General features: G+C 32.0%; 4 protein-coding genes across 10 annotated transcripts; all 4 read left to right on the top strand.

The window, feature by feature from the left end:
- Positions 1–1331: 1331 nt before the first annotated feature.
- On the top strand, positions 1332–14261 carry LOC113853960 (protein ENHANCED DOWNY MILDEW 2). 7 transcript variants are annotated; one of them, XM_027484702.1, is made up of 19 exons: positions 1332–1434; positions 1775–2229; positions 2315–2411; positions 2804–2863; positions 2991–3136; positions 3304–3400; positions 3508–3606; positions 6135–6382; positions 6482–6574; positions 6659–7159; positions 7586–7733; positions 7882–7983; positions 8255–8347; positions 9348–9389; positions 9998–10108; positions 12079–12150; positions 12250–12368; positions 12542–12605; positions 12713–14261. In XM_027484702.1, the coding sequence occupies exons 2-19, from the start codon at positions 1814–1816 to the stop codon at positions 13862–13864; spliced, it is 3660 nt and encodes a 1219-aa protein (XP_027340503.1). In that variant the 5' UTR covers positions 1332–1434; positions 1775–1813; the 3' UTR covers positions 13865–14261. The 7 variants fall into 7 exon arrangements, with proteins under 7 accessions (XP_027340503.1, XP_027340502.1, XP_027340505.1 ...); XM_027484704.1 differs by having other exon boundaries at positions 1348–2229; positions 8261–8347; positions 12713–12848; positions 12930–14223; XM_027484703.1 differs by having other exon boundaries at positions 1348–2229; positions 12713–12848; positions 12930–14223.
- A 1239-nt stretch (positions 14262–15500) lies between these two features.
- On the top strand, positions 15501–16697 carry LOC113856374 (probable long-chain-alcohol O-fatty-acyltransferase 1). The gene has a single exon (XM_027488166.1). It carries the CDS (start codon positions 15565–15567, stop codon positions 16612–16614), a length of 1050 nt encoding a protein of 349 aa, XP_027343967.1. The 5' UTR covers positions 15501–15564; the 3' UTR covers positions 16615–16697.
- On the top strand, positions 15530–19191 carry LOC113856375 (probable long-chain-alcohol O-fatty-acyltransferase 1). Its single transcript, XM_027488168.1, has 2 exons — positions 15530–15594; positions 18033–19191. Exon 2 carries the CDS (start codon positions 18053–18055, stop codon positions 19103–19105), a length of 1053 nt encoding a protein of 350 aa, XP_027343969.1. The 5' UTR covers positions 15530–15594; positions 18033–18052; the 3' UTR covers positions 19106–19191.
- A 5409-nt stretch (positions 19192–24600) lies between these two features.
- LOC113854358 (probable long-chain-alcohol O-fatty-acyltransferase 1) lies at positions 24601–27446 on the top strand. The gene is made up of 2 exons (XM_027485308.1): positions 24601–25548; positions 27303–27446. The coding sequence occupies exons 1-2, from the start codon at positions 24601–24603 to the stop codon at positions 27444–27446; spliced, it is 1092 nt and encodes a 363-aa protein (XP_027341109.1).
- The last annotated feature ends 215 nt before the right edge of the window (positions 27447–27661 follow it).

Below are 27661 nucleotides of genomic sequence, written 5' to 3'. Positions count from 1 at the left end.
GAGTTATTGAATTTATCTATTAAAGATAAAAGTTTCTTTAAATAAACAATCTAGTTAATTATTTATTCAAGAACTTATTTTTATAGGAAAGTTTATAGCATGAAACTAGTCATGAAATTTATTAAAATAAATTGAAAAATGTTTACTCTAATAAATATAGTAACAATTTATTAAAACAAATAAAAATTTATAATAATTATAAATTATTTAGCCTTTTTTTTAATATAATTTCTCAGTTCACAAATAACATGAATACTTATAGTTGATATTTTTTAAATTTTATGTAGCGTTTTTTTTTTTTCTCTATGAAGTTTTAAATAATGTATCACTTATTCTTTTAATATAATTTTATCATTAGTAATCTGTCTTTGTTTGATAGTTACACAGAGTTTGAGCTGCAAAAATAGTTAAATCCGTGACAAATTTATAACTTGTCCAAATTGAGATTTGGCAAAATTGTATCATAATAGAGTGGGAAACTCTTGACTTTGGGATCAAGATTATTAGTTTGATAAACTTCATTAATCTTATTATTTTGTGCTATAAAATTGTGTTTCAATGAATAAAACACGTCTTTGGTATAAATATCAATAAAAAATTTCGACAGAAGTCTATGTAAAATATTCTTAACATAGTTACCATACGCAACACATAGGGAACATAGGTTATGAGTGTCCACTGTATCAAATTCAAACAAAAGAGATAAAAATGTAATGTTAATTTAATGTAAAAAATTTGAAAAATTAATTTTGAAATAAAAAAATCCCAAACAAGTGTCGATTTAATGAAAATTTTTAACCTATTACTATTTATTCATTTTCTCAAACATTATATATATATATATATATATATATATTATTCTTTTATTGTTTCCAAACTAAAATCATGGTCGAAAAATATTCCGAAAGAATTTAGGCATTGTATTTAGGGGTGCAAATGGAGTAAATTTCGGCAATCCTCTGATACATACTTTTTTGGACTTATTTTTTCTTATTTAGTAACTTTTTTTTCAAATTTTATAGATGATTTTAAAATTATTTAAAATTGTATGTGGAAAATTTATGATAATTTTTATTAAAATTTATAAAATTTAATAGTTAAAAATAATTAATGTTACCATTTTTAATAAAATTTATCATGTATATTTTCTTATTCTATGGTTTTTCTAAAAATTTAAAATAAATTAAAATTAATGTTACCCTTTCAAATTGTTTGATAATTTTTTCTTTGTTTTTACTTTAAAAAAATTAAATCAGAAAAAATATATGAGCACTGAAAATATCTCCGTACAAGAGGGAAGTTCCAGTAGTGCGCGCCCTCATTAACATTCGTACGCACCCATCTTTTCGTTTCATCAATTCTCTGCTATTAGCAGTAGGAACCTGAAACACTATAGCCAGAACCCTCGCAACGCTGCGTTCTTTGTCGTACAAGGTACGCCGATTCATCACTCTCATGCTACATTGTGTTTCTTCATCTTTTAAATTTTTTGTTATTTTAAAACCTCACAAGATGCACGCAGGTTAGGGTTTTTTTTATTCTTTTCACGCTTCCCCTTTAATTCAATTTTCAGAAGCGTTAACTTTGATTTTCCTCAAGTTTCTTGTCTCTGTTTGTTAATGATTACCACTTGTGGATTATACGGTTGCATATTTAAAACTAGAAATTCAAATTGAAGCATGGACTATTGGTTACTCTTTAGATAAATTAGTTCTAAGTGTTACTCATTGATTTATTTATACGTACATATGTTTTTTGTATTTTTGGTGTTTAGGTATTGAGTTGTTAATATTTGTGGGTGAAAAGAAGGGACATGGCATCTTCAGATGATGAGGGTGAGGCTCAGCTACTATCTGTTTCAAATTACCATTTTGAAGATGACAAAGACGCGCCTGTATCGTTTTCTGTGTTGCCAATTCAATGGAGTGAGTCTGAGTATCCGGTTGGGAAGAAAGAGCAGGTGTTTCTGCACGGTTCTGCGGACAATGGGCTGCAGAAAATCTTTATGCAAGTCGTTGCATGGAGGTTTGATCTTTCTTATGTGAGGCCTGAGATATCAGTGCTATCGAAGGATGGGAAATGGATTAAACTTGAGAAGCCTAGGAAAAGCTATGAGGATACCATAAGGACTATTTTAATCACCATTCACTTCCTGAATTATGTGAAGAAGAATCCTGACGCAACTGCCAAATCTGCGTGGGATAACTTGAGTAAGAATAAGGAGTTTAGGTAATTTGGGAGTTCTGGAATTCTTTCTCTACGAATGGTTTTGGAAGTAAATATCATGATTTGTTTTTGAATATATTGTTTGCAGCTCTTATGAGATTATGCCTTCTCAAAAAGATTTATTGAACCATATGGCTTTAATGGGTGAAGCTGCCAAAAGGGATGCTGTCTTAGCGAAGTCAAAGGTTTGTATTTACTTGATTAAATATGTTGTGGTTGTGAACTAGGAAATTATAAGTTGATATTTTTGGTCCTTCTTAAACTATATGATCTCCTTTCCTTTCTTCTATTCTATTTATACATGTAATGTAGCAAATTGACTAACTACAAATTGTGACTAACTAAACTAATAATTAATTGGTATTCTGTGAAAGATATTAGAGGTCAAAACAAAAATTAAAAAGTGGATATAGTTATCCTTTGACTTGCCCTTTTGCTATAAACAAAATTAAAATGTTGATTTCTTTTAATTAAACATTTAATTTCTTCTTTTCTAATAAAATCTATTTCATTTCTTTTCTTGTTTGCTTCTCAACATGTGTGCCTCACTTCAGTGACTAGTTTTTTATTTAAACAGCTTCTGCTCATGGTTCTGGATGATAAGGATAAGCTGAAGATTAATAAACTTTCTGATGAGGTTCGTGAGATATTTGGTTTTCCTTCCTTGAAGATAATTTTTCTCTGATATATTTTCTTCTTTTACTTCTTTATTCATGTCACATGTTTTGCTTGTATTTTTTTTAAAATGTATTCTTTGATTTCAGGAAGTTAAAGATTTAGCACGACCTGGATTTATAATTGATGATATGGACAATGATATGATTGATGAAACTGTTGAAGATTTAGATGAAGAGGATGACTTATTTGATTCTGTTTGCACAATTTGTGATAATGGTGGTAATCTTTTGTGGTATGATTTTCGTTTTGTTTGTTCATTAAATTTAGTGTGGTTTCTCTGTGCTGTGTGTTGTACATAAATTTTTCAAGATTATTGTACTTGTTTTTACTTGCCTCTTTATTTTAGAATAGCAGTTGATTTTTTTTCTTTTGTAATTTTTTATTAAATGATAAATGCAGTTGTGATGGAAAGTGCATGAGGTCATTTCATGCTAGTAAAGAAGATGGTGAGGATTCTTCTTGTGCCTCTCTTGGTTTTAAGAAGAAGGAAGTTGATGTATGTTAATTTTATCTCCTCTTTATATTTATTTTACTTCTATTTTTTCATTTTCCTTTTCATTGTATACTTAGGCTGAATTTTGATTTCTTTGGCAAATTTTACAGGAGATCCAGAACTTTTATTGTAAGAATTGTGAATTTAATCAGCATCAGTGCTTTGCATGTGGCACACTAGGATGTTCTGATAAATTTTCGAAGGCTGAGGTATGACTATGTGAAACAAAATTGCCTCCTCTTGTTGTTTATTTCATTGATATATTTTTTCCTAGTTGTATGAAGTGTCACCCAATTGTTGGTTGTTTATCAGTTCTATTTTGAGGAGAAATAGCTTTTTGCATATTTCACTCTGCTTCAACTTTTATGTAAGATTTTGGTGATGTTTGTGGTGCTTTTTGGTTACTGCGAGCATAAAAAAGCCTACTGGCATAGATGTGTTTGTATAATTCATTATGTCAAACGTTTATGGTCTTGGTTGAGTTGTTGATTGGGTCATGCACAGTTCATTGCCTCAGTTGTTGCCTAGTTGAAATGACCATCAAAGATATCAAAAGATTTTAGCTTTGAAGGGAAGTAGATGTGATTGTGGGCCAGAACCGATATCCCTAGGCTGGCCTAATCGTCATCCTGTTTACTTGGCCCATGCTAGATTTCATTTGAAAGAAAGACGTGTTCCTGTATTATCATTCAAATTATTTTGAATAAGAAATTTGATTTGGTTATTTTCTGTGTACTGCATTTACATATCTTATAGTCGGGGGTGGGTTTGGTGTCAATTATATGCCTAGAATTCTTTAATGATTGCAGCTGATCTCTTTCAGTTGTATGCACACAAATTTTCTGACAATCCTAACCCTTCCCCTTGTTCAAACTCACCTTTCAATATTGACAATTGCTTTGCATTTTAATCTTTGAATGCTGATCTTTTGTACTCATGCATTGGTTGTACTGGGAACTGTTGTCATTGATGGGTCATGGCTTTTTTAGCATAGATTAACAGTTGATTTTGACTGATTAGTTGATCTATTAATGAATAATGATGTAAGATAAGAGAGAAGTTAGAAAATTGTACCCAATGTGGGTGAAGGTCATGTATATATTTAAATAAAGTAAGTGCCAAAGAAATAAATATCGTTATGCCTGAAAAGCTTTAAGCATGCTCAACTTGTTACATAGATTAATTGACCCAATTCTAATGAAGTGTCATTGTGACTTGTGAGTATGCCAATTATCATTCTCTAGTTCTGGCATTGTCCTATACATACTTGTTAATAGCGGAGCTATTTGGCACGTCGCGGCAGGTGTGGGCGTTCGCAGCCAAAATAGGGAGACAATCGTGTGCAATCACGTGATTTGGGGGAAAGAAAGAAACTCTATTCTATTTTTTTATAAAACGCACCGTTTAGATTATTTGTTAAGGGTAGAAAGGTCATTTGGGGGAAAAAAAGCCCATCTTCCCCACGCTCTCCTCTCTATGCGAGCCTCTGCGTAGCAGTTTCTCCCATTCTCAGCGGTGCACTCAGTCCAATTTGCCAGAGAAATCAGCTTGTCCGAAGGCTCACCTGCTCCATTTCACCCGCGAACAAGCTTTTCTGGCGTCTCCTCTCAGGCGTATCCTCTGTTTTTTTTTTTCACCGGAGAACTTAGTTTTTCTGGCATCTTTGTTTTTCTGTTCACCGGAAAAATCAGATTTTCCGGTGTCTGTGTGTTCAGTGATTTATCATATGAAAGCATTTTTGTATAATATAACAGTCATGTTGTAATGTTTTACACGATTATATATGCATATTATAAAATAGCGGTCTTCTCGCTTAAGCTATTTTGCTATAGCGTTTTAGGAGCCAGCTGCTAGCCATGATTAACAACTATGGTCCTATAGAATAAGTATAGATATAAGGTCCTTCTAAATCTTCTCTTGAAGGAAGTGGGAGTCATTTTCTATGTGCTCTGTCCTTTCTTGAAATACCATGTTTGAGACAATGTGAATGGCAGCTTGCTTGTCACCCCACAACTTCATTGGTAGAGAAACTTTGAATCTAAGCTCATCAAGTAAGTAATAGGCACATAGCAATTCAGAAGAATTTTGGGCCATTGCTCAATATTGAGGCTCTGCAGTTGACCTTGCTTCTATGTTTTGTTTCTCTTTGAAGAAATAAAACTATTTCCTAGGAGCATGCAATTGCTAAATGTTGATTTCCAATCTATGGGATAACCAACCCAGTCTACATTTGGACAGCTTTCCACCATTTTTATTAATAATTGCTTGTTTTGAGGCTCCCTTCAAGTATCTCAGGCTGTGTAACATTGCATCCCAATGAGAATCCTAAGATGACCTGAAGTGACTCATTGCTCTTACTAGGAAAGAGGTATTTGAACTTTGAAAATGTCATAGCTAGTTTAGTTTGACAACTAGTTTCCTATATCTCTTGGGATTTAGTGGAAACCAGAGTATGTGTAGTTTTTATTTATCAACAAAGCGTAGTAGAATTGCACCAGAATGGCTATAATTCTCTACCCTGTAGTATGAACTCTACAAGCTTGAAGCCTTACTACCAGAAAAGGCTAAAGTTGACTAACCCTTCTCCGCCCTCAGAAACTACTCATTTTTTCGTTCCTGTATCTAACTCCCAAGCATCAGAAAATCATAATAGAATCATCCTAGCTTGCCATGTCTACCACCTAATTAGTTGTTTTATTTGGTATGGACTAAAAGTTGTTTGGATTTTCTCCTTCAGGTCTTCAAATGTGCTTCTGCAACCTGTGGCCTGTTTTATCATCCACATTGTGTTGCAAAGTTACTTCACAGGGTAGTTGAGGATGCTCCGAAGGATCTTGAGAGAAATATTGCTGGGGGGGAACCTTTTACTTGTCCTACTCATTATTGCTATGTCTGTAAAGAAATGGAAGACAAGAAGGAACATGAGTTACAATTTGCTGTTTGTAGGCGTTGCCCCAAGTCTTATCATCGCAAATGTTTGCCAAGGTTATTGCATTTTTTTTTTGCCTTTTGTGTTTCTAGTATTCATTTAGTGATTGTAATTGATCGTGTATGGAGGCTTGATTCTAAAGTTGCTTGTATTAGAAAGATCTCTTTTGAAGATATAGAGGATGAAGGCATTATAACAAGGGCTTGGGAAAAACTTCTACCAAACAATCGCATTCTTATATATTGTTTGTAAGTCTTATAATGTATCAATGTTTTGTTCAATTATTTTATTGCAAACTCCGTGGGTAATGCCTTTTCCTTTCCTTGAATCAGAAAACATGAGATTGATGATGAACTTGGGACTCCTATGAGAGATCATCTAAAGTTTCCCAATGCTAAGGCTACTGTTCGAGAAATTAAAACTGAGGAGAAGGCAAAGCCTGCAATTGAAAAGAGAGTTATATCGAACAAAAACATCGTTGACTCAGAAAATTTATTTGGCAAAAAAACTACTGTTAAGGTTTCTAAACTGTCTGGTAAAATGTCATCTGGGAAAGTTGGTGACAAAAAGTCTGCAAACATTTCTGGATTAAATATCCCAAGGAGAAAAACAAAGGAAGCATCAAGAAGGAGTTTGAATGAAAATAAAAGGTCAATCTCAAAGGATACTGAAATATCTGATGGTGAGGAAAATCAGGCCTCATTGGGTGAGCAATTATTTGCTTTCTGGCAGAAGGGTTCTGAGAAAATTAATTCTGGTAATACCCTGTCTGTTAAGCCTACTAAAAAGCTAAGTAGTGCATCAACCCCATTAGATGCAGATTCAGAGAGGAGGTAAATCTTTTTTCTTTTCTGACTTCTGAACTGATTATTTTTCTTCTTTTTTGGCTTAAATATACTTTTGAACCTTATACTTTTGTGAGATTTTAATTTTAATTCCTAAAAAAATTAAATGCCTATTTTTCAAAATTTAACACTTTCAGTCCTTTAGTGATGAAGTGGTTAGCTAAGATGTTTCCATGTCATTTTTTGAGCCTCATGTCGATTTTTTTTTGCTCCACATCAATGAGAGGACCAAAGGTGCTGAATTTAGAAAAAAACAGGCTCTAAAACCAGAAGAAAAATTTGAGGGACTAAAATCAAAATCTTCCAAAAATATTTAAGTTTTTATTTTTTGTGTTCTCTTTATATTGTCTGACTCAGAAGCTGATTTTATGGTTATTCATGATGATATTGTTAAGATGCTTTCTTCTAATGTAGATTGTTGGCTTTGTTTAAAGAAGCTACCTCATCAATTACTTTGGAGAAAGTTATAAAAGACCATAAGTTTGCTTCTACTCATACTCATTCGTTGAAAAGTATTGTGGAGAAAACCATTACAGTGGGAAAGTTGGAAGGTTCAGTTGAGGTACTATCTTTATTACTTTTGGAATTTTATATTGTGGAGTTTGTTTTAAGCTTATCTATTCTGTCTTGTGATATTTATTACTCTATCTTGTTTTTGCTTATATTGTGGAGTATGTTTTAAGCTTTATCTATTCTGCCTTTTGTAACAGGCTGTTCGAACAGCTCTAAGGATGCTAGATGATGGGCACAATATACGAGATGCAGAAGCTGTTTGTGGCCCAGATGTTCTAAACCAGATATATAAGTGGAAGGTACTCTGCTATTCTTGAACAAAAAATTTTTGGGATTTTGGATCTAAGTCTCTAAATGTTCAGTCCTCTCTAGTATGTTTTACAGCTTTATTTTCTTTCATGGTTACCTAAGAGCACTCTATGTCATGTCTTGTCACATATCTAATTAATTATTTACTATTTTTTTTTCTTTATTTATAATAGACAATAGTGCATTACTGCAATTTTAACTAGTAGAAATGGTTCAGTTCATTTATCACAGCTATGCCTATATTAAGTTATTCTTCTGTAGGACAAGCTGAAAGTTTATCTTGCACCTGTTCTGTATGGTAATCGCTACACATCATATGGTCGCCATTTTACACAATTTGAAAAGCTGGAAGGGGTATTTATTCTTACTCAACTTTGTGTTATTATTTCAGTTATTTTGTAAGATTCCTATGCTGATTGACATTTTCTATCCTTTATTGTATTTTTTATATCCTTGTGTATTGCTGTGTTGGGAAGACAAAAACTAGCTTTAATATCCTCCTTTTCCATTGAAAAGAGTATTAATGTAGTAGGATAGATTTCTAGGTTAGGCAGATGTCATGAATAGAATAAACTAGAAATAGTTGAGCTGATGCTGTGATTAAAGGGAAACAGATTAACAGCAATTATGATACTCTTGACTTTGATTATGTGGGAACTGCGAAGATGGTGGCTTAAATGTGCTCAGCAGCTCAACAAAGAAGCATCTATAATGGTATTTTTCAATTTTAGGTAAACCACGACTATTAGCTGTCAGTCATTCTTAGTTGGGTTTAATGGCTTGAATGATGGCAATATCATGTGTACGTATAGCAAATAGTCAATACCACATCAAATCAATTGTTGAATAACAACTTCGCTTACCAGTCTACTTGGTCTATCAAGTGCCAAAAAATGTCTTTATAATTCTGATATGCTTGTCTGGGATGTATTGGGTTTGAAGTTTAGATGGAATATTATAGTTTGGGGTTGGTAGGAATCCACCTTTAGACATGTTTTGTGCCCTTGAAGGAAACACTAAAGCTCGGTTAAAAACTCAAGAATGATTTTGACTTTATGCATGAACTTACGTTTTACCTATAGCTGTTTATTTAGCTTTACAATGACCTCTATAAAATTTTCACAGTATAGAAAGAGCTTATGAAAAATATTATCACACCTCAACAGGGTGATGTCAGGATATTGTTATATGCTCAAATTATAGTGATTGAAGATTAGTTTAAAACGGCTTGTATGACTAAGCTATCTTCTGTAAGGATTTTTAAGTTTTTTAATATTTATGTAAGCTCTGAATTGCATCCCACCATAATTACATCCACCAATCATTGCTTAATTAATGGCTTTTACATTTGCAGATTGTTGATAAACTCCATTGGTATGTTCAGAATGGTGATACAGTAAGTACTGATATTGATCTATAATTATTTAATTTGTTGTGTTTATTAACATAATTTTTTGTCATTAGTTGTACTATTTTATGTTGACCAGAGGCAGCTTGAAAATAGTCCCCCAAATGCTTGTGCATACCTGAAATTGTTATTAATATTTTCTCAAACTATAGAACATATCTAACATCCGGATGTTTTAGTTTTCATGGTCCTAATGGCATTTCATTATTAAATTTTTTTTTTTGCTGAATAATCATCAGAGGTAGCTTTAGGATGCAGGTTTTTGACCATTCTTCCTTTGCATGATTAGACATTTATTTATATCTAGGAAATCTTTTCTTTTAATCTGTGCCAATTTCTTGCTTATCTTCCAACTTTATACTTGAAATTATTTTCATTTTCTTTTCTTTTTTTGACAACTACAGCTGTGATAACTGATAAGTGTGCCTGAATTTTATATCTGTCATTTATGTAAAACAAAAGATCAGATTTTCCTTCTCAAATTGTGATATCATATATTCTTACTGTTTGGTGGTGGTTCACCATTCTTAACTATTTTATTCTACTTTAACTTTTAATGTTGATTACCTGACTGAGGATCGTTACTTTGTGGTCAGATTGTGGACTTCTGTTGTGGTGCTAATGATTTTAGCATTCTAATGAAGAAAAAGCTTGAACAGACTGGGAAGAGGTGCTCGTACAAAAACTATGATTTACTTCCAACAAAGGTGAATACACCTTACAAGTTATTATTACTTTAGTTCTTACAATGCAATTTTTGCTCATTGCCACTATGACATGTGATTGTTGATTTTGAACTAACAGATTTATTTACATTTAAATATTGAGACCAAGAAAAACTATAGGGACTTTTTTCTAAATATTTCTGTTACAAATATTTTTGCTAACATCTTTGACATGTTAACAGAGGTTTTCAACATGCATCCGGTTGTAATATTTCAGTTTATCAATATTGTTTTCTCTGCATTTTTTTCTGTTGCCCCTTTGTATCAGAATACTCGTAATCTTTGAATAACAGATTTTGTAAAATATAACTGTAGTGCTTAGGTGTCTGTATTGATGTATGCTTTTGGTTTCACATTGCTGTATGCATAATATTTTTGTTTTTGCAATTTTTTCTTCTATCTACATTGATAATGATCATATTCTCATCAACTTTTGGATGAGGAATGGCCTGTTGCAATGTTATCAATGGCAGATGGCAGACAGCAAAAAAAACTGCCATAAAATTATGGCGGATGCCATGGTGGTCATAATATATATATTTATTATATATATATATATATAAATAAAAAACTAACTACATATGAAAGAAAATAAAATAAAATGGTTGTAAAATAGAGAAAAAAGGAGCTCAAAATTATAACAGAAAAATAGAGAATAAAAATAAAAATGGAGAAGGAAACTTGGAAGTGAAAACAGAATAATAAGGAAAAACGAAAAAAATGGGGGAGTGAAACTTAATGGGAGAGGGAGAAACAGAATGGAAAAAAAATTAGAATAAGCGATGGAAAAACTAATAAAAAGGGAACTGAAAACCAAGTGAAGGAGAAGAGAGAGAGGAAAAAAAGACGAAATGAAATGGAGGAGGGAAATAATAAAGAAAAAAAAAAAGTTCACTTGCCGGAAAAGTAGACTTGCCAGAGCAGTGACAATGGCAGTTGCCAGAGATGGCAGTGGCACCAATTGTTGGAGACAAAGTTGTGGTGGTCACTGATGTTGAGGAAGGAGAAGAGATTGAGAGATGCTGAGAGCGAGAAAAGAGACATTGAGGACAAAAAAGAGAAGACATTCGAACTCAAGAAGACAGAAGCCATGGCTTGCGAGAGGGAGACAAAGGAGAATAAAGACATTTTTAGGGTTTTGGTGTTCGTGGGTCACTCTGGACAAGGACGGGTCAGAGGCCCATTTCATTTTATTCCTTGAAAATCCATGTTTTCTGCAATGGCTGCCAGGCGCATAATGGCTGCCATGGCGCTGCCATAACCACCATTTGATAACACTGGCCTGTTGCATGTAAAATTAGTCAATTAGTCATTGCTCAGGATAAAATTTGATATACTAACCTAATTTGCTCAGCAACATAACATGTTGAGATGCGTCTTTGGAGTATCACATTCAAGAATATGCCCCCTTTTTTTGTGAAAATTCCTTGTCCATATTCATTCTTTGCATTTTGTCAGATTTTTCCAATCATTTTAACTGAGAAATGCATATAATTGAAGCTAAATGCCTGGCATGTATATTGGGTATGCAATATAGTAATTAATAACTTGCTAACATATTCTTCGGGAATATTTCAAAGCTATTTGGTGTTCTGCTTTTGAAGACTAAATAGAAGTTTATTTAGGTGCCGTCTCATTGGAAGTTTGAAAGCTTTTGTGCTTTTCAATAGTTTGGGGGCCTAATTGGTTTCTAGTACTGATTAACAAGGCTTTATAAAATAACTCACTGGACATTGTTGTGAAGTGTGGGATTAAGATGAATTACATGGTTCTCATGAGTGCTAGTGTCATGAGCATAATTACTTTTATATGATGTTTTCAGCTGATTTTGATGAATGAAGACATACAGAATATCATTAATGACTTAAGGGTTTAGTCTATGATTACGGTTTATTATCTCATATTATTTTTCTTTATCTGTTTACCAGGGATTTTTTTTGTTTTGATTGCAGAATGATTTTAATTTTGAGATGAGAGATTGGATGACTGTCCAACAAAAAGAGTTGCCTACAGGGTCGCAGTTGGTAAGAATTAGTCATTTCATGATTGAGGCGGGCATGTATATCCACATGGTCAATTCACATATTTCTTTTCATTATTTTCTTGTCTGCTTTTGGAAACAGATAATGGGCCTCAATCCCCCCTTTGGAGTTAAAGCAATTTTGGCTAATAAGTTTATAGATAAAGCTCTCGAGTTCAGACCAAAGCTCTTGATTCTCATAGTACCACCAGAGACAGAGAGGTAGTGTACTTTTTCTTGTTCTTTTTATCAAGGATAAGAGAGGTAAATAAACTTTTCCTTCACACAAGCCTGCCAAGACTACCCGGAGTTGTTGCTTGACTTGCTTCCTTGTTTGGAGTAGACAGTTTACATTTTGTTTTCAGCCTTTTCATGTTAGTTTCCTTTCTATATAGGCTAGATGAAAAACGGTCGGCTTATGATCTTGTCTGGGAGGATGAAAAGTTTCTATCAGGCAAGGTAAATATGAAGAGTATATTGTGGTAACTTATGTTTTGATTGATACATGCTCTGGTGTTCTGACTGCTGTATGTATTTTTTCTGTTGCTGTCCTGTTCTGCTTTCAGTCATTTTATCTACCTGGATCAGTTGATTCTAACGACAGGCAAATGGAACAATGGAATGTAAGGCCACCCCCACTCTATCTATGGAGTCGTCCTGACTGGACTGATAAACATAAGGCCATAGCCCGGGAGCATGGTCACCTGATCAGCTGTCATGGGGTGTCAAAAATGGATAGCTTTGATAAAGAAAAATCACCTGTCAGGCATACTAAGGATGATAATTATGATGATGATATGCTGAGTCATGATATCTTGAAGTCAACTGATGATGAAAATCAGGCACCTATGAATGAAAGGCAGATGGGATGCTTGACCCACAGAAATGTTGATCGAGAGAGTCAAGAGAGATGGGAATCTAGGGCAAGCAAGGCTGATAAGACCTCATGGAAGAGGAAAGGAGTTGTGGAAAATGATGGTCGAGGACTTGGTGTGACCTCACCACCCAAAAGGCAGTCTGTAAATCAAATGCTTGAGGGAGTACCTTACCATAGTCAATCTAATCCAATTGAGGGGAGATCCTCTGTTGAAGGTTTTAAGCTCAAATTTGACATGACACCTCCGTATACTGAGATTGGTGATAAAGATTATAGGCATTTGGAGCCCACTTCCTCGCACATGGAGTTTGGAGCAGCCTATAGTGGGTCCCAAAATTGGCCAGGCGTTGCCAGTCCCCATTTCAGTTCTGGGGTTACGGATATAGAGGAACACCATAGCAACCTTCAGGGAAACAGCACCAATAACCTTGGGTATAGACTCCATGTCAGGGAGGATGAGAAATACATGAGGGAATCAGAAATAAGGCAACATATTCGTCATTATGGGCTTCAGAATCCTGATTCTATGAGGAGCAATTATCTATCTGGTCATGATCCTACTTATAGACATAATGGATCAAGTTATGCAGTAGGTGGTTCATCGTATCAGTCTTCTTACCTGATGGATACACCAGCTATGCAACGATATGCACCTCGCCTGGATGAATTAAACCATGTCAGGATGGATCCATTGGGATCTGAACCTCCTATACCTGGTACAAATGACACTTTCGAACGTAGTGTGCCCCAACCTGGATATGGAAGTTGGATGCCAGGTTTTGCAGCTGGTTTTCACAATGTGTATTCACGCCAGAGTTCAGCAGATCGGTTCAATCAGTAACTTGAATGTCCACTTTTTCAGGTTTCCTCCTTCACTTCTGCATAAAGATGCTATGTGCTGTACATAGACGATATTAAGATGGAATATGCTATAACATGGAGATTTTTTTTATTGTCATCCTCTAACGTCCTGCTGACATCTTAGGTTTGTCATGCTAATTTTGCATCTCTTTCCTTCCAAAGAGCACTCAGCTCTTTTGGTGGCGGCTTTATTATTTCCTTATGGTCAGTGTAATTGAATAGTCATCTGTATATGTCGGAGCTTGTAGTTGATACATATGGTGTACAATTAGATTGTTATTCTCTGCCTTGGCTGGAATATGCAAGTGTAATAGAACCAGTGAAATTAATTTACATGGAAATTGCTAACAATAATAAATGTTTGTTATTAGTTTTACCATAATAATAGCTTATAATAATAATAATAAATTGTAACATGTTTTGAGAGGTTAATATAAACTTTTTTTTTTGGTCAATAGAGGGCAATATAATTTAAATATTTCGTAGAATTAGAGTTGATGATGTGGGCTACTTGACTTGCATCTGATATCGGGGATTTGTCGAGTCAAGTAAACTCGTGGGAAAAAGTGTGGATTTGTCAACTCGAGAAGTTTGACAAAAAATAATAACAGTTGGAAGGTTATAATTCAGTGGCCTTAAATGGGCTAGATCGATTAATTTTGCTGGCTCTACATAAAATGTGTAATTTATCTTTGAGGGGGACACCTAATTGAGGCCTAACCCAAATCTAATAAAATAAAAATCATTAAAATGTTTCTACCTACTCGCAGATACGTAGAATCTGCTACTCATATACTCAATGTCCAACTTAGGAAATTTTGTTTTTGGTGTTCTTCGGATTACCATGTTCTGTACTAATAAGAAAGATGATAAAAATGCATTTTTATTTTTTTTCAGATTTTGCACATTACAAAATGTGAGTGACCGGATCATGTGGTTTCAAATCAATAGTTTCTCTCAATTTAGACTAAAAACATCTAGAATACTCATTATTGATTATTTTTAAATATTGGGTGATTTTTTACTAAAATTTACCATATTTGATTGATGCTCTAATTTATCCTAAATTAACATATCAGTAATTTACAAACAATATTTTATTATTATTTAATTATCAAACTGTTGTTTATACATTTGAACACAGGTTTTTATTCTATATCTATTAATATTTAGATATAAGAAAATTAGTTATATCATTGTAGAATTACATATCATGAATTATTCTGTTCAATTTTATTTATTATGTTTTATGTAGACTACATATATGCTCTCAAGCGTTTATTTTATTCAAATTAAAAGTATTTATAATATACAAAATTAATTTTTAACAACTTTTTTGATATTTAAGATTAAGATTTGAAATCTGAAATAGAATTAAATAAGCACATCTTGAATGTACACACGTGAATAATTTAATGTATTTATTGTTTGAATTGTCTTTTTTTTATTCATTATTAAAACCCAACCGTCCTCTACCCACCCTACCATCTAACGGTCGAAAGTTGCAGATTAATTAATATCACTTGTCTAAAAGAAAGTGATTTTTTCAAAAAAAACGCAATCCCTTTTCTGTCCTCATGTTTTAGACCCTCAAAATCTCCACATTATACACCATTATTTTAGTTTAACATTTGGCATAGTTTACATAGATTCAAGGGAGAAAGATAGAGGAAGGAGGACATGGATGGTGAAATTGAGAGGTTCATCAAGGTATGGATCACAACCATCTCATCTCTATGTTATTGTTATTACATAGCTTATAGAATACCCAAAGGATTCTTGAGACTTCTATCAATCCTTCCCATTCTCTCTCTCTTTCTTATCCTTCCATTGAACCTCTCTTCTTTCCACCTAGGTGGCCCCACCACCTTCTTCCTTGTTTGGCTTGGCACTTTCAAGCTCCTCCTTTTATCCTTCAACCAAGGCCCTCTTGTCTTATCACACCCAAACATTGTCCACTTCATTTCCATAGCTTCCCTTCCCATCAACCTTAAACAACAAAACCCACAAACTGAAAAAACTACCACCCCACAAGTAGAAAGACCCAAATGGCTTGTGCTCCTAAAAGTGCTTCTCTTGGCCATGATCGTACGTGCTTATGACTATAGAGAAAACTTGCACCCTCATTTCATCACAATCCTCTACTGCTGCCACATGTACCTTGGTGCAGAACTTGTCTTAGCCCTCAGTGCTGCCCCGGTTCGAACCTTTTTCGGTTTTGAGATTGAACCGCAATTTAACGAACCATACCTTTGCACCTCCCTTCAAGACTTCTGGGGCCGTAGATGGAACCTTACGGTTACACGTATTCTACGCCCCACCGTATACGATCCCGTACGCCGTATGTCTACGCGCTTTGTGGGTCCCTCCCATGCCACGTCAGTTGCCGTGTTGGCCGCGTTCCTTGTGTCTGGACTCATGCACGAGTTAATATATTATTACCTCGCACGTGTGCCTCCCACGTGGGAAGTCACGTACTTTTTTGTGCTTCACGGTGTGTGCACGGTGGTGGAGGTGGCGGTGAAGAGGGTGATGCTCCGCCGCGGGTGGCGGCTTCACCGTGCCGTGTCGGCGCCGCTGGTGATGGCGTTCCTGGCTGTCACCGGGATGTGGCTGTTTTTTCCTCAGCTGTTGAGAAATGGTGTGGATAGGAAGGCCATTAGAGAATATGCAATTTTGGTAGATTTTGTCAAGTCTAAGTTACCATTACCTTTGTTTCACTCTTCATAGTGATCATTGTAAAACTTACAATTAATCAATTTTTCAGATTTTTTTTTGTGGAATTTATTTTAATAGTACAAATTACAATGTGGAATGTTGTATGTTTGGGTGTTATTTATCCAATTCATGAGTTTGCTAAAATTACAACTTTTATATCAGGAAGTGGGGTAGATTCTACATTTTGCTGACATAAATATTTTTTTATAGAATTTTATATACTATTTTTCAATATATAGGGAAAAAATAGAAAAATATTTTTTTAAATTTATTATCTAAAATAATTCAAATAATGAGTTGTAAATGCCATCTACTTTTATATAAATAATATGCACACGACACGAGGGTTGTGAAACATCACATGTGACATGGTTTCGAAAATAAGAGATTTAGATTTAGTTTTGTTTAGCTAGTTAAATAAAATTTTACATTTTTACTTTAAAAAAAGTTATTTACTTAAGCGAAAGTACAAAATACTGTACCATCTAATTATGAGACTGAATTTTTATCTATTAACAAGAATTGATGAGGACTAAGACTCATCATAGGATCTTCAAAAGTTTAGATTGAAATTATATTATATTAATTTTCAAAAGGTAAATAACTTTATTATGAACCAAATCAATAATTACACTATACCTTCTCTTAAACATATCCTTCAACTTATCTTAGCGAGGTTAATATTTTTTTAATATAATTTCTTCGTTTAAATTATTGATAAGTCTGGATCATGTAGTTTTTCTTCCTTTGACGGAGTATCATTTCTTCCCCTTAATCATTTGATTATGAAAGGAAAAGAAATGTAAAATATACCCACTCTACTCTCTCTAGCTTAATCATAGGACAAACCTCTCTGTTCGGAGGTATAAACAATTAAAAAAGAAATATCAGCCATGTGCTTTTAAGAATAATATGCTATCTTTTTGAAATTTTATAACATTAATTACTTGTATATAACTTTATTCTAACCTTAAGCCTATTCAATAGAATAATATTATTTTAACAATTAATTAATCTTTTGAAATTTCTTTTCATTTTAAATTTAATTTTTATCTTTATATAATAATAGAAGAAATATTAGAAAAAATATAGAAAAACATAACAAAACTCTATTATATAATATGTTGCAGGTATTAGCTAACTAAAATTTATATGGGACACACAATAAAAAATTAACAAATATTAAATTTTACTAAATATTATTAATAATTAAATTTTATAACTTTTAATAAACACTTATTGTATATAAAATTCTATTATATGTGTTTAGACACGTTAAATAAGTCAATTAAAATAACACTAATCTAACATTCAACACTAATTGATTATTAGAAACATGTCCCCTTATACACTCCACTTTCTTAGACCTGCCAATCTATAATATTACTCATCATTTTCATTGACATTTCACAAACTCATGACCTGGCTAGCTAGATTCAAGGGAGAGGAGATGGATGGTGAGATTGAAAGCTTCATCAAGGTATGGATTACAGTAATAACATGTCTATGTTATTGTTATTACATAGCTTCTAAAATACCAAAAGGCTTATTAAGGCTTCTCTCCATCCTCCCTGTTCTCTACCTCTTCTTCATTCTTCCCTTGAAACTCTCGTCATCTCACCTATGTGGCCTCACATCCTTCTTCCTTGTTTGGCTTGGCACTTTCAAGCTCCTCCTTTTTTCCTTCAACCAGGGCCCTCTTGTTTTATCACAACCAAACATTGTCCATTTCATCTCCATAGCTTCCCTTCCCATCAACCTCAAACAAGAAGACCCACCAACCCAAAAAGCTACCACCACAAACTTAGAGAAACCAAAATGGCTTTTGCTTCTAAAAGTGCTTATTTTGGCCATGATCGTACGTGTTCATGACTACAAAGAAAATCTGCACCCGCTTTTCATCATAGTCCTCTATTGCTGCCACATGTACCTTGGCACTGAACTAGTGTTAGTCCTTATTGCTTCCCCGGTTCGAACCGTTTTCGGCTTTGAGATTGAACCGCAATTTAACGAACCATACCTTTCCACCTCCCTTCAAGACTTCTGGGGCCGTAGATGGAACCTTGCAGTTACCCGTATTCTACACCCCACTGTATACAGTCCCATACGCCGTATGTCTACACGTTTTGTGGGTCCCTTATGTGCCACATCAGCTGCCGTGTTGACCGCGTTCCTTGTATCCGGGCTCATGCATGAGTTGATGTATTATTACATTACACGTGTGCCTCCCACGTGGGAAGTAATGTGTTTTTTTGTGCTTCATGGTGTATGCACGGTGGCCGAGGTGGCGGTGAAGCGGGTAATGCTCCACCGTGGGTGGCAGCTTCACCGAGCTGTGTCAGGGCCCCTTGTGATGGCGTTCGTGGCGGTCACCGGGATGTGGCTGTTTTTTCCTCAGCTGTTGAGGAATGGTGTGGATAGGAAAGCCATTGGAGAATATGCAATTTTGATCCATTTTGTTAAGTCTACGTTACCATTATCTTTGTTGGACTCTTCAAAGTGAACATTATATAGCCTGCAATTATTCAGTTTTTTTTTTTTGGGTAATTTGTTCCAATAGTTTAAATTATAACGAGGCATGTTGTTCTTGGAAAACAACGAGCGTGTTCTAGTGAATATGTGCAATTCATAAGTTTTTTTTTTTTTATAATATGTTTGCATGTTATTTATCCAATTCATGTGTTTGCTTAATTATAATTATACTTCTTTTATCCAAGGAAGTGGGGTGGATTCTGCATTTTACGAAGAGAAATATTTGTGATCGATTGAGAAACAATTTACCCGTTGACCTCCATTTTTATGATCAGTCGATTCGTCAAAGTCATTAATCGCAAGGATTGAAAGAACATTTTGAGAAATGGTGTGAATAGGAAGGCCATTAGGGAGTATGCAGTTTTGCTAGTTTTTGTTAAGTCTAAGTTACCATTACATTTGCTTGAGCATCAAATACTGAGCATTTTGATGGTTAGAAATCTCTCACTCATGCAATGAGCTAGGCATGATATTTATGGAAACTGATGATTTATAAACTAATTAACAGTAAAATGTTCAATCCAAAAGGAGTTCTTTCAACCATTGTAGTTTACAAGTAGTGTTGGTCATGGAACTTTGACAGGGTATCGATACATCATATGTTATTTATTCGTCTTCCAAGATACTAGCGAATTGTCAAGGAGAATGAACTAACCAGTGATAGATCTTCGAGTAAGAGAAGAACTTGCCCAATCAAAGTCACACCAACTATGTAAACTAAGAGAATCCCTTGGCTAAGTTTCCTCTTGAGATAGCGAACAATGCGTAGGGCAACTGCTAATGTTCTTCTCATGGTTGTTGCATAAATTAGGATAAGACATGTACACTAAATGATAGTTATAGGTGAGTGAAGCACAAGTAAATGAGGCCCCCAACAAGATAACGATATTGACCAGGATCAGAGAGTAGTGGTCCTTTTGCTAGAGCTAGATGAGGATTTTCTTCTAAAGGAGTAGAGGATAGTCGTGATCTAAGTAACCTAGTTTCCATAATAATGTGCAAAGCATATTTTCATTGACTAAGAAAAAGTCTTACAGGAGATCCAGCAACTTCCACTTCTAAAAAAATACTTGAGTTTTCTCAAATCTTTCATGTGAAAGCAGGTATGAAGGTCTTGATCTTGTTGATCATTATTACTCGTCAGCGAGCATTGCAGCAGCCTCAGTAAAGTGTAGGATTTGAGTTATCTAAAATTGCAAAAGTAACCCATTATCTCTCAACTCATGCTAGCCTACTCCCCCAAATTTTTGGAATTAAGTTTTTGAAAGAGAAAATACAACTAAACTCATTCGGGTAATCAAACTAAAACTTTAAAAGAACTGTATATTTTAAATATTTTTGTTTAACAACATTTGGGTAAATATAAGTAATATTTTTATGATTATAAATTGTACATTTGAAATATAAAATTACAAATAAAATAAAATAATGATAATTTAAAAAGTAAAAGGAAAAAAAGCCAAACCAACCTCCCATAAATTGTAAAGGCATGAAACAGTGGAAATAATAAAATTTCTCACTTTATGCAAGAATTTAGTTTATTTATTTTTTAAAATTATTATTTTATTCTTTAAACTGATTAAGGATTTTTTTTTGTTTTATTGTAAGAAGTAGTGATAATGCAAGGTTAAAATTGGTCTAATCATAAAAAAAAATTGTTGAAAGAAGGGAAAAAAAAATAAAGAATTTTGAAATTAGATTTTAAATTTGGATTTGAATTTTGAAATTAGAATTTGAATTATAAAATTTTTGAATTTGTATTTTATCTTTTTTAATTGATATTTTAGATTGAGTGACTCCAATTTTTCCTTAGTCTTCTTTACACTTAATTAAATTTTAAGCTTTCCACCAAAAACTCTTTCACCATTCACATTTACATACTTTTCCTCTTCCATTAAGATCACCTCCCCAAGATCTCTAAGAGGCAATGTTCTCTATGACAAAGTGGCTTCTTTCCAAAGTAATCACCCATGTGAGTTTTGATTTTTTTTTTTTTAAATTAAGATTATGGATACTTTTTATTTAATTTCCTTTGCTTTAGTGTTATAATTATGTACTCTTTTGAATTCTTGTGTAATTTTATGATATTAATGCTAATTGTTTATTAAAATTATTCCTTTATTGTTATTGTAATTTTTTATTCAGCTATTAAAGGGTTAATCTTAATTAATCTATTAATAGATAATTATATTATTGATAAATTAATAAAACTAAAAAATAATTTAAATTTAAGGATGCGAAGATTAATCTATCATCTAAGATTTCAATCAATTAATTAAATTTAATAAGTATAATGGATCTTAATGTTCTTATTTACTTGTTATTATTTATGATTAGGATAACATTTAAAAAATAAGACTTTCATTATTTTATGATCATTAAATAACAGTGATTTTTAGTAATTAAAGTAACACAATATATTAAAATTGAACTGAGTTACATTTAGATAGTTAGAAAACCGAAAGTCTTATTATGTGATTTGATTTCATTACTTATTTTTTTTTATTATTTTAAGTTAAATATTATTAATAATTACATGACTTAATATTTAAAGAACATTAATAATAAATGAGAACAATACTAAAAAAATTTAAAACACTTCTTTTTATTACAATCAATTAATGCATTTACTCATTAGTTAAAACTTACTGAACTGAAAATTTGTAACATTCTACTCAGTGCTCCTCACTAACTAGCTACACCCGTTATATTATGCGCATAGAAAGCTATTTATACTGAGAAAATCGAATATCAAGAGTAAAAAAAAAACATTGAGTTTTAAAGATACGTGACATAATGTAAATATAAAAAATTAAAAATATTTTTTTGCAAAAGCAAACAATTTTTGCACAACTTTTTTGTTTTTCTTACATCTACTTATTTATTAGAAAAAAAAGTAGAGCAACAATTTTTTTTTAAATTACCTAAAAAGGATATAATTTACGAATAGAGCAATAAAAAATATATGTAAATATCATTCTCCTTTTAAAAAGAGATATGCATATAGGTTGTGAAAGGTCACATGCCACATGTTCAATGCGAAGATTCTGACTAAAAAAACTTTGACAGTTCAATTTACATCGAAATGACAAATCATCATCTTGATGAACAGTTTTATTAATATAAAACTGACTATATATTATCAATATATCAGATTTTAATATCATACATCTATCAATAAAAAAATTCATAATATCTTCGAAAGAAATTTATATATTATTTTTTTTCTAAAATTTTTAATACGAGGAAAGGTCTTCTGAGTAGGCTGCTATTAGACTTAAACAATGCTTATGAATCATTTACATTTACTTCATTACAAGAAGACAAGTGGGGTTCAAACTTTTGACTTACCATACCTATTTATACTACACCATTCTCTTAAAGTTTAAGGATTTTTTTGTTATGTTTATTTTTGTTAGTATAAATTTTGTCCAGGAAAATTTAAATATTTAAATTAGACCTAATTGTAATTGTAATTCACATAATTTAACTTAAACGTGCTTTTAGTTTTCTTTTAAATTTTAATTACTCATATTTTTATTAATTTTAAATTATTTAAATCAACTTTCTTGCTCCAAAAATTTAACCAATTATTAAGAAAAATATAAAAATTATGACATATTACTAATCTGTATAAATCAACATAAAATTATAAAATATTTAAATTAAAATTTAAAGTAAAACATAAATATAATAAACTCTTTTTGTTTAATTATTTAATTTACTCTTTTACAAATTTATATAAATCAATGATGTATTACATATTTGTTATATTTTTATTAATTATTACATAAAATTTGGAGTGAGAGATTTAATTTAAATAATAATAAAAAATATAAATCAATAAAAACTAAAAAACCTAACCAACCTAAGTATGAAAATAAAAATATAATCATATTCTTATTCTTCTTATTATCAAACAATAAGTATTTAATGTTAGCAAGGATAAAAAAGTCAACGATTCTCTGATTTTTTTTAAATAATATAATGGGTCTGCCAGATTGTATCTGCTCTAGTTGTCCAATGAATTTAAATATTTCCTTTATATCTTAAAGTATGGAAAGCCACATGCATAATTAATATCAAATGAAAAAAAAAAAAAAGCTAAATCACAAGAATCATGGGATGTTTTAAAAATAGATTAAAACAACTCAAATTATAAAACAAAAGGAGAAGCGTATAAAATTTTATATTACTACCAAATATTTTTTTAATATCTTCGATTTAAGGGTCAATTTTTTTTTTAAACTAAGTAACTCCGTAGGTGTTTAATGTCAAATAAATTATACCAACAAAGACTATGACTTAAATGAAGATTGATTTGAGTGATAAACAGTTTAATATTAATCAAATAAAATTTTAAATTTAAATTTTTGTATATGTAAAAAATATTCAATAATAAACTTGTGAGTCTTTATATGTGTAAAAAAAATATTTCATAGACTTGACCTACCACGTTTAGAGACTATGTTTTAGTTTTTATTTTTATTCAATGAGCCAGTTATATTAACTTCTGAATTTAGGGTTTATTTTATTTTTCTAAATATAATAAATTTTTATTAAAAATATTTATTATTTTAAAAATCTAAAAGTATAATAATTTTTTAATTAATAAAAATTTAATAATATTATTAAATATTTAAATTCAATCTTAAAAAGTAAACTAAATAAAATTTTCAAACTAATTATCTCTGTAAGTTTTTTTTGGTCTGATTAAAGTATACCTACCCCCTCTCCACATTTCAATCATATGTGAAACCTCTCCGTCTCTCTGGACGCAAAAACAATTAAGAAGAAAATATCAGCCATTGTGGTTTTAGGAATAACATAAATTATTAAACTGTCGTTGACTTCCGAATATATATGTTATGTTTTAAAAAATTTATAACATCAATTATTTAGATTATAAATTTTACTCTCTTTTTTAGTAAATTAAATGTATAATTTTTATAAGTACTTTTTGAATTAACTTTTTTCTACTTTAGAATTTTTATCTCAAATATTTTGTAAAAAAATGTAATTTTATATAGACAGTTACTTAATTCTCATATAGTACTTTTATAACACATTTCTTTTTATCTCTGTTTATTGTAACCTTTTTTTTTTTTCTTCTTTTCATTTCTCATCTCTCTTTGTTTTAAAAATAATTTCAAATTCTTTTAACTTTTATGTTAATAAAATAAAATATTATTAAATATTATAATTTTTAATATATTAAATGTTATAATTTTAATGAAAAATTATTACATATAAAACTTTTATTATCTTTGATAAATACAAACGCTAATTAAAATGACATTAATATGATATTCAATATGAATATGTAACTCTCCTATGCACTCCATCTTTGGAGACCTACTGCACTATAATATATCTCATCATCGTTTTGGTTGACATTTCAAATTCACATACTGTAAGACCTACCTACATTCAAGGGACCTAGCTACATTCAAGGGAGAGGAGAATATGGATGGTGAATTTGGAAGCTTCATCAAGGTGTGGGTTATAGCCATAACATGTCTCTGTTATTGTTACTACATAGCTTCTAAAATACCAAAAGGTTTCTTAAGACTTCTCTCAATCATCCCTGTTATCTACATCTTTCTCATCCTTCCCTTGAACCTCTCTTCACCTAGCTCATGTAGCATCACATGCTTCTTACTTGTTTGGCTTGGCACTTTCAAGCTCCTCCTTTTTTCCTTCAACCAAGGCCCTCTTGTCCTATCACACCCAAACATAGCCCATTTCATCTCCATAGCTTCCCTTCCCATCGAACTCAAACAGCAACACCCACCAACCCAAAAAACTACCACCCCAGAGGTAGAAAAACCCAAATGGCATATGCTCCTAAAAGTGCTTCTCTTGACCTTGATCTTGTGTGTTTATAGCTACAAAGAAAGACTGCCCCCTCAATTCATCATAGTTCTCTATTGCTGCCATGTGTACCTTAGCGCAGAGATTACATTTGCCCTCTGTGCTGTCGCAGTTCGAACCATTTTCGGCTGTGAGATCGAACCGCAGTTCAACAAACCTTACCTCTGCACCTCTCTTCAAGACTTCTGGGGTCGTAGATGGAACCTGACGGTTACGCATATTCTACGCCCTACCGTATACGACCCAGTACGCCGTATTTCTACGCAATTTGTGGGTCCCACATGTGCCAAATCAGCTGCCATGTTGACCACGTTCCTTGTATCTGGGCTAATGCATGAGTTGATATATTATTATGTTTCACGGGCGCCTCCCACGTGGGAAGTCACGTGCTATTTTGTGCTTCATGGTGTGTGCACGGCGGCAGAGGTGGTGGTGAAGAAGGTAATGCTCCGCCGAGGATGGCGGCTGCCCCGTGCCATGTCGGGGCCGCTAGTGGTGGCATTTGTCGTAATCACCGGGCGGTGGCTGTTCTTTGCTCAGATTTTGAGAGATAGTGTGGATAAGAAGGTGGGTGAGGAAGTTGTGATTTTGAGGGCTTTTGTCAAGTCTAAGTTACCATCCCAGTTTTTTTAGTCTTGATAATGAACTATGTGAAACTTACAATTACTCATTTTTTTTTTGGGTAAAAGTTAATTTAATAAATCAAATTGCATTGAGGCATGTTGTTTTTGGAAACAGTGATGATTAGAAAAACAAATCAATGGATAGTATTGTATTAGTATTTGGTGCATTGTATTGGTATTTTTTATACGAAATTAAAGGGGATGAATCTATCTTCGTGACCTGAGTTGATAAAAAAAGAAAAGAAAAATAAAAAGGAAGATAAAGAAAAATTAATAACCTGAAAAATACAAATAGCCAATCAACGGTATAGAAGATGTAATACATATATATGCTAATTGTCCAATTACCAATGAATTAAATAATCCATACAACAAAGAATGTACTTGGATTAATGGAACACTGACAATAACTTTTGTCAACTTGAATCACCAATTGCAAGAGAATTGACAAGGTTTCAGAAGAGTAAAAGAAAAAAAAAACAGTAATCTCTCACACAATAAAAAATAATTTTAAATAAATATTTATTACTTACGTTCTAAATTACGTAATTTAATTTGTATTTATGGTAAAAATGATTTTTGAGAGAAAGCCTGAGGAAGGTTACAACAAATACAAAAGGTTCAAATTTCAAGGCTGTAAACTCTTACAAGGATTTGATTCCCCTAATTATAACCTTCCATTATATGTAATGTCAACATAACGACTCCATTTTTCATTATAGTTATTTACTGACTTACAAATAATGATAATTCTGACATAAAAATGTTAAACGACAATTGAGTTTTTTTTTTTCAAAAAAATAAATACGAAGATTATAAAATATTTTAAATTTTAAGATTTTGTTAACCTTAATCTTTAAAGCTTGATCTAAACATTCAAAAATAAAACTTTTATTAATTTTTTATTTATTTATAAAAATATACTACATAATTATTTTTATTAAAAAAATACTATTATTAATTACTAAAGGTTAAGGATAATATTTTCTTAATTTTAATATTTGGTTCATTCTGTTCAGGACTTTGATTTCTTTGGACTTGTACAAGTAGAACCAGAACCTTATTTGTCTCCTCTCCTTGAATTTTATTCTTTGGGTCCGAAATACATACTCTTAAACTATAATTACTATATGTCTTGTCTTGAGCTTTCCTCTTATTAATGATCCCTGTACTTAAAGTCAAAGCCTTCTCTACTTAGGCTTGATCATGTAAGACTGGATTCAAATTCATATCAATTTTTTAATTCAAGCAAAATTTTAAAATATAATTAAATTACAAGGAAAGTATTTCAAACTACAAAAAAATATATAAATAATTTAAATAAGAAAGTATCAAAATATAAGTACTTAAGATGTAGGCAAAACAGAAAAAATTTAAAAATTTGAAGGAAAAAAATACTTGCTGAGATTTGAGAGAAAAATTTAACAAAAAATAAAATTTTTAAAATAAATAATAATTTTATTTTTTTTAAAAATTATACAAATATGTATTAAATAATGATGAAGTCATTTGTTACAGAGGCAACGAAAACATAAAACGAAAAGTTTTCATTTTTCATATTTACTTTTGAAAACTTCGATTGGATCGATTGAGAAACAATTTACCCGTTGACCTCCATTTTTTATGATCAGTCGATTCGTCAAAGTCATTAATCGCAAGGATTGAAAGAACATTTTGAGAAATGGTGTGAATAGGAAGGCCATTAGGGAGTATGCAGTTTTGCTAGTTTTTGTTAAGTCTAAGTTACCATTACATTTGCTTGAGCATCAAATACTGAGCATTTTGATGGTTAGAAATCTCTCACTCATGCAATGAGCTAGGCATGATATTTATGGAAACTGATGATTTATGAACTAAATAACAGTAAAATGTTCAATCCAAAAGTCTTTAATTTAAATTCAAAGTGGATTATGTTTCATATTATTTATTCAATGAGAAGTGTTAGTAACACATTTTTACCACAGTTTTGTTTATATTCCAACAAAGCATGCACGAATAAATAACATGGTGCAATCGATATTGCATATTTG

Source organism: Abrus precatorius, unplaced genomic scaffold (genome assembly GCF_003935025.1).
Source record: "Abrus precatorius isolate BTA unplaced genomic scaffold, Abrus_2018 Scaffold11, whole genome shotgun sequence".
Classification (NCBI taxonomy): Eukaryota; Viridiplantae; Streptophyta; class Magnoliopsida; order Fabales; family Fabaceae; genus Abrus; species Abrus precatorius.
The sequence above is the reverse complement of the archived record's forward strand: the minus strand, read 5'-3'. Positions and strand labels throughout refer to the sequence as shown.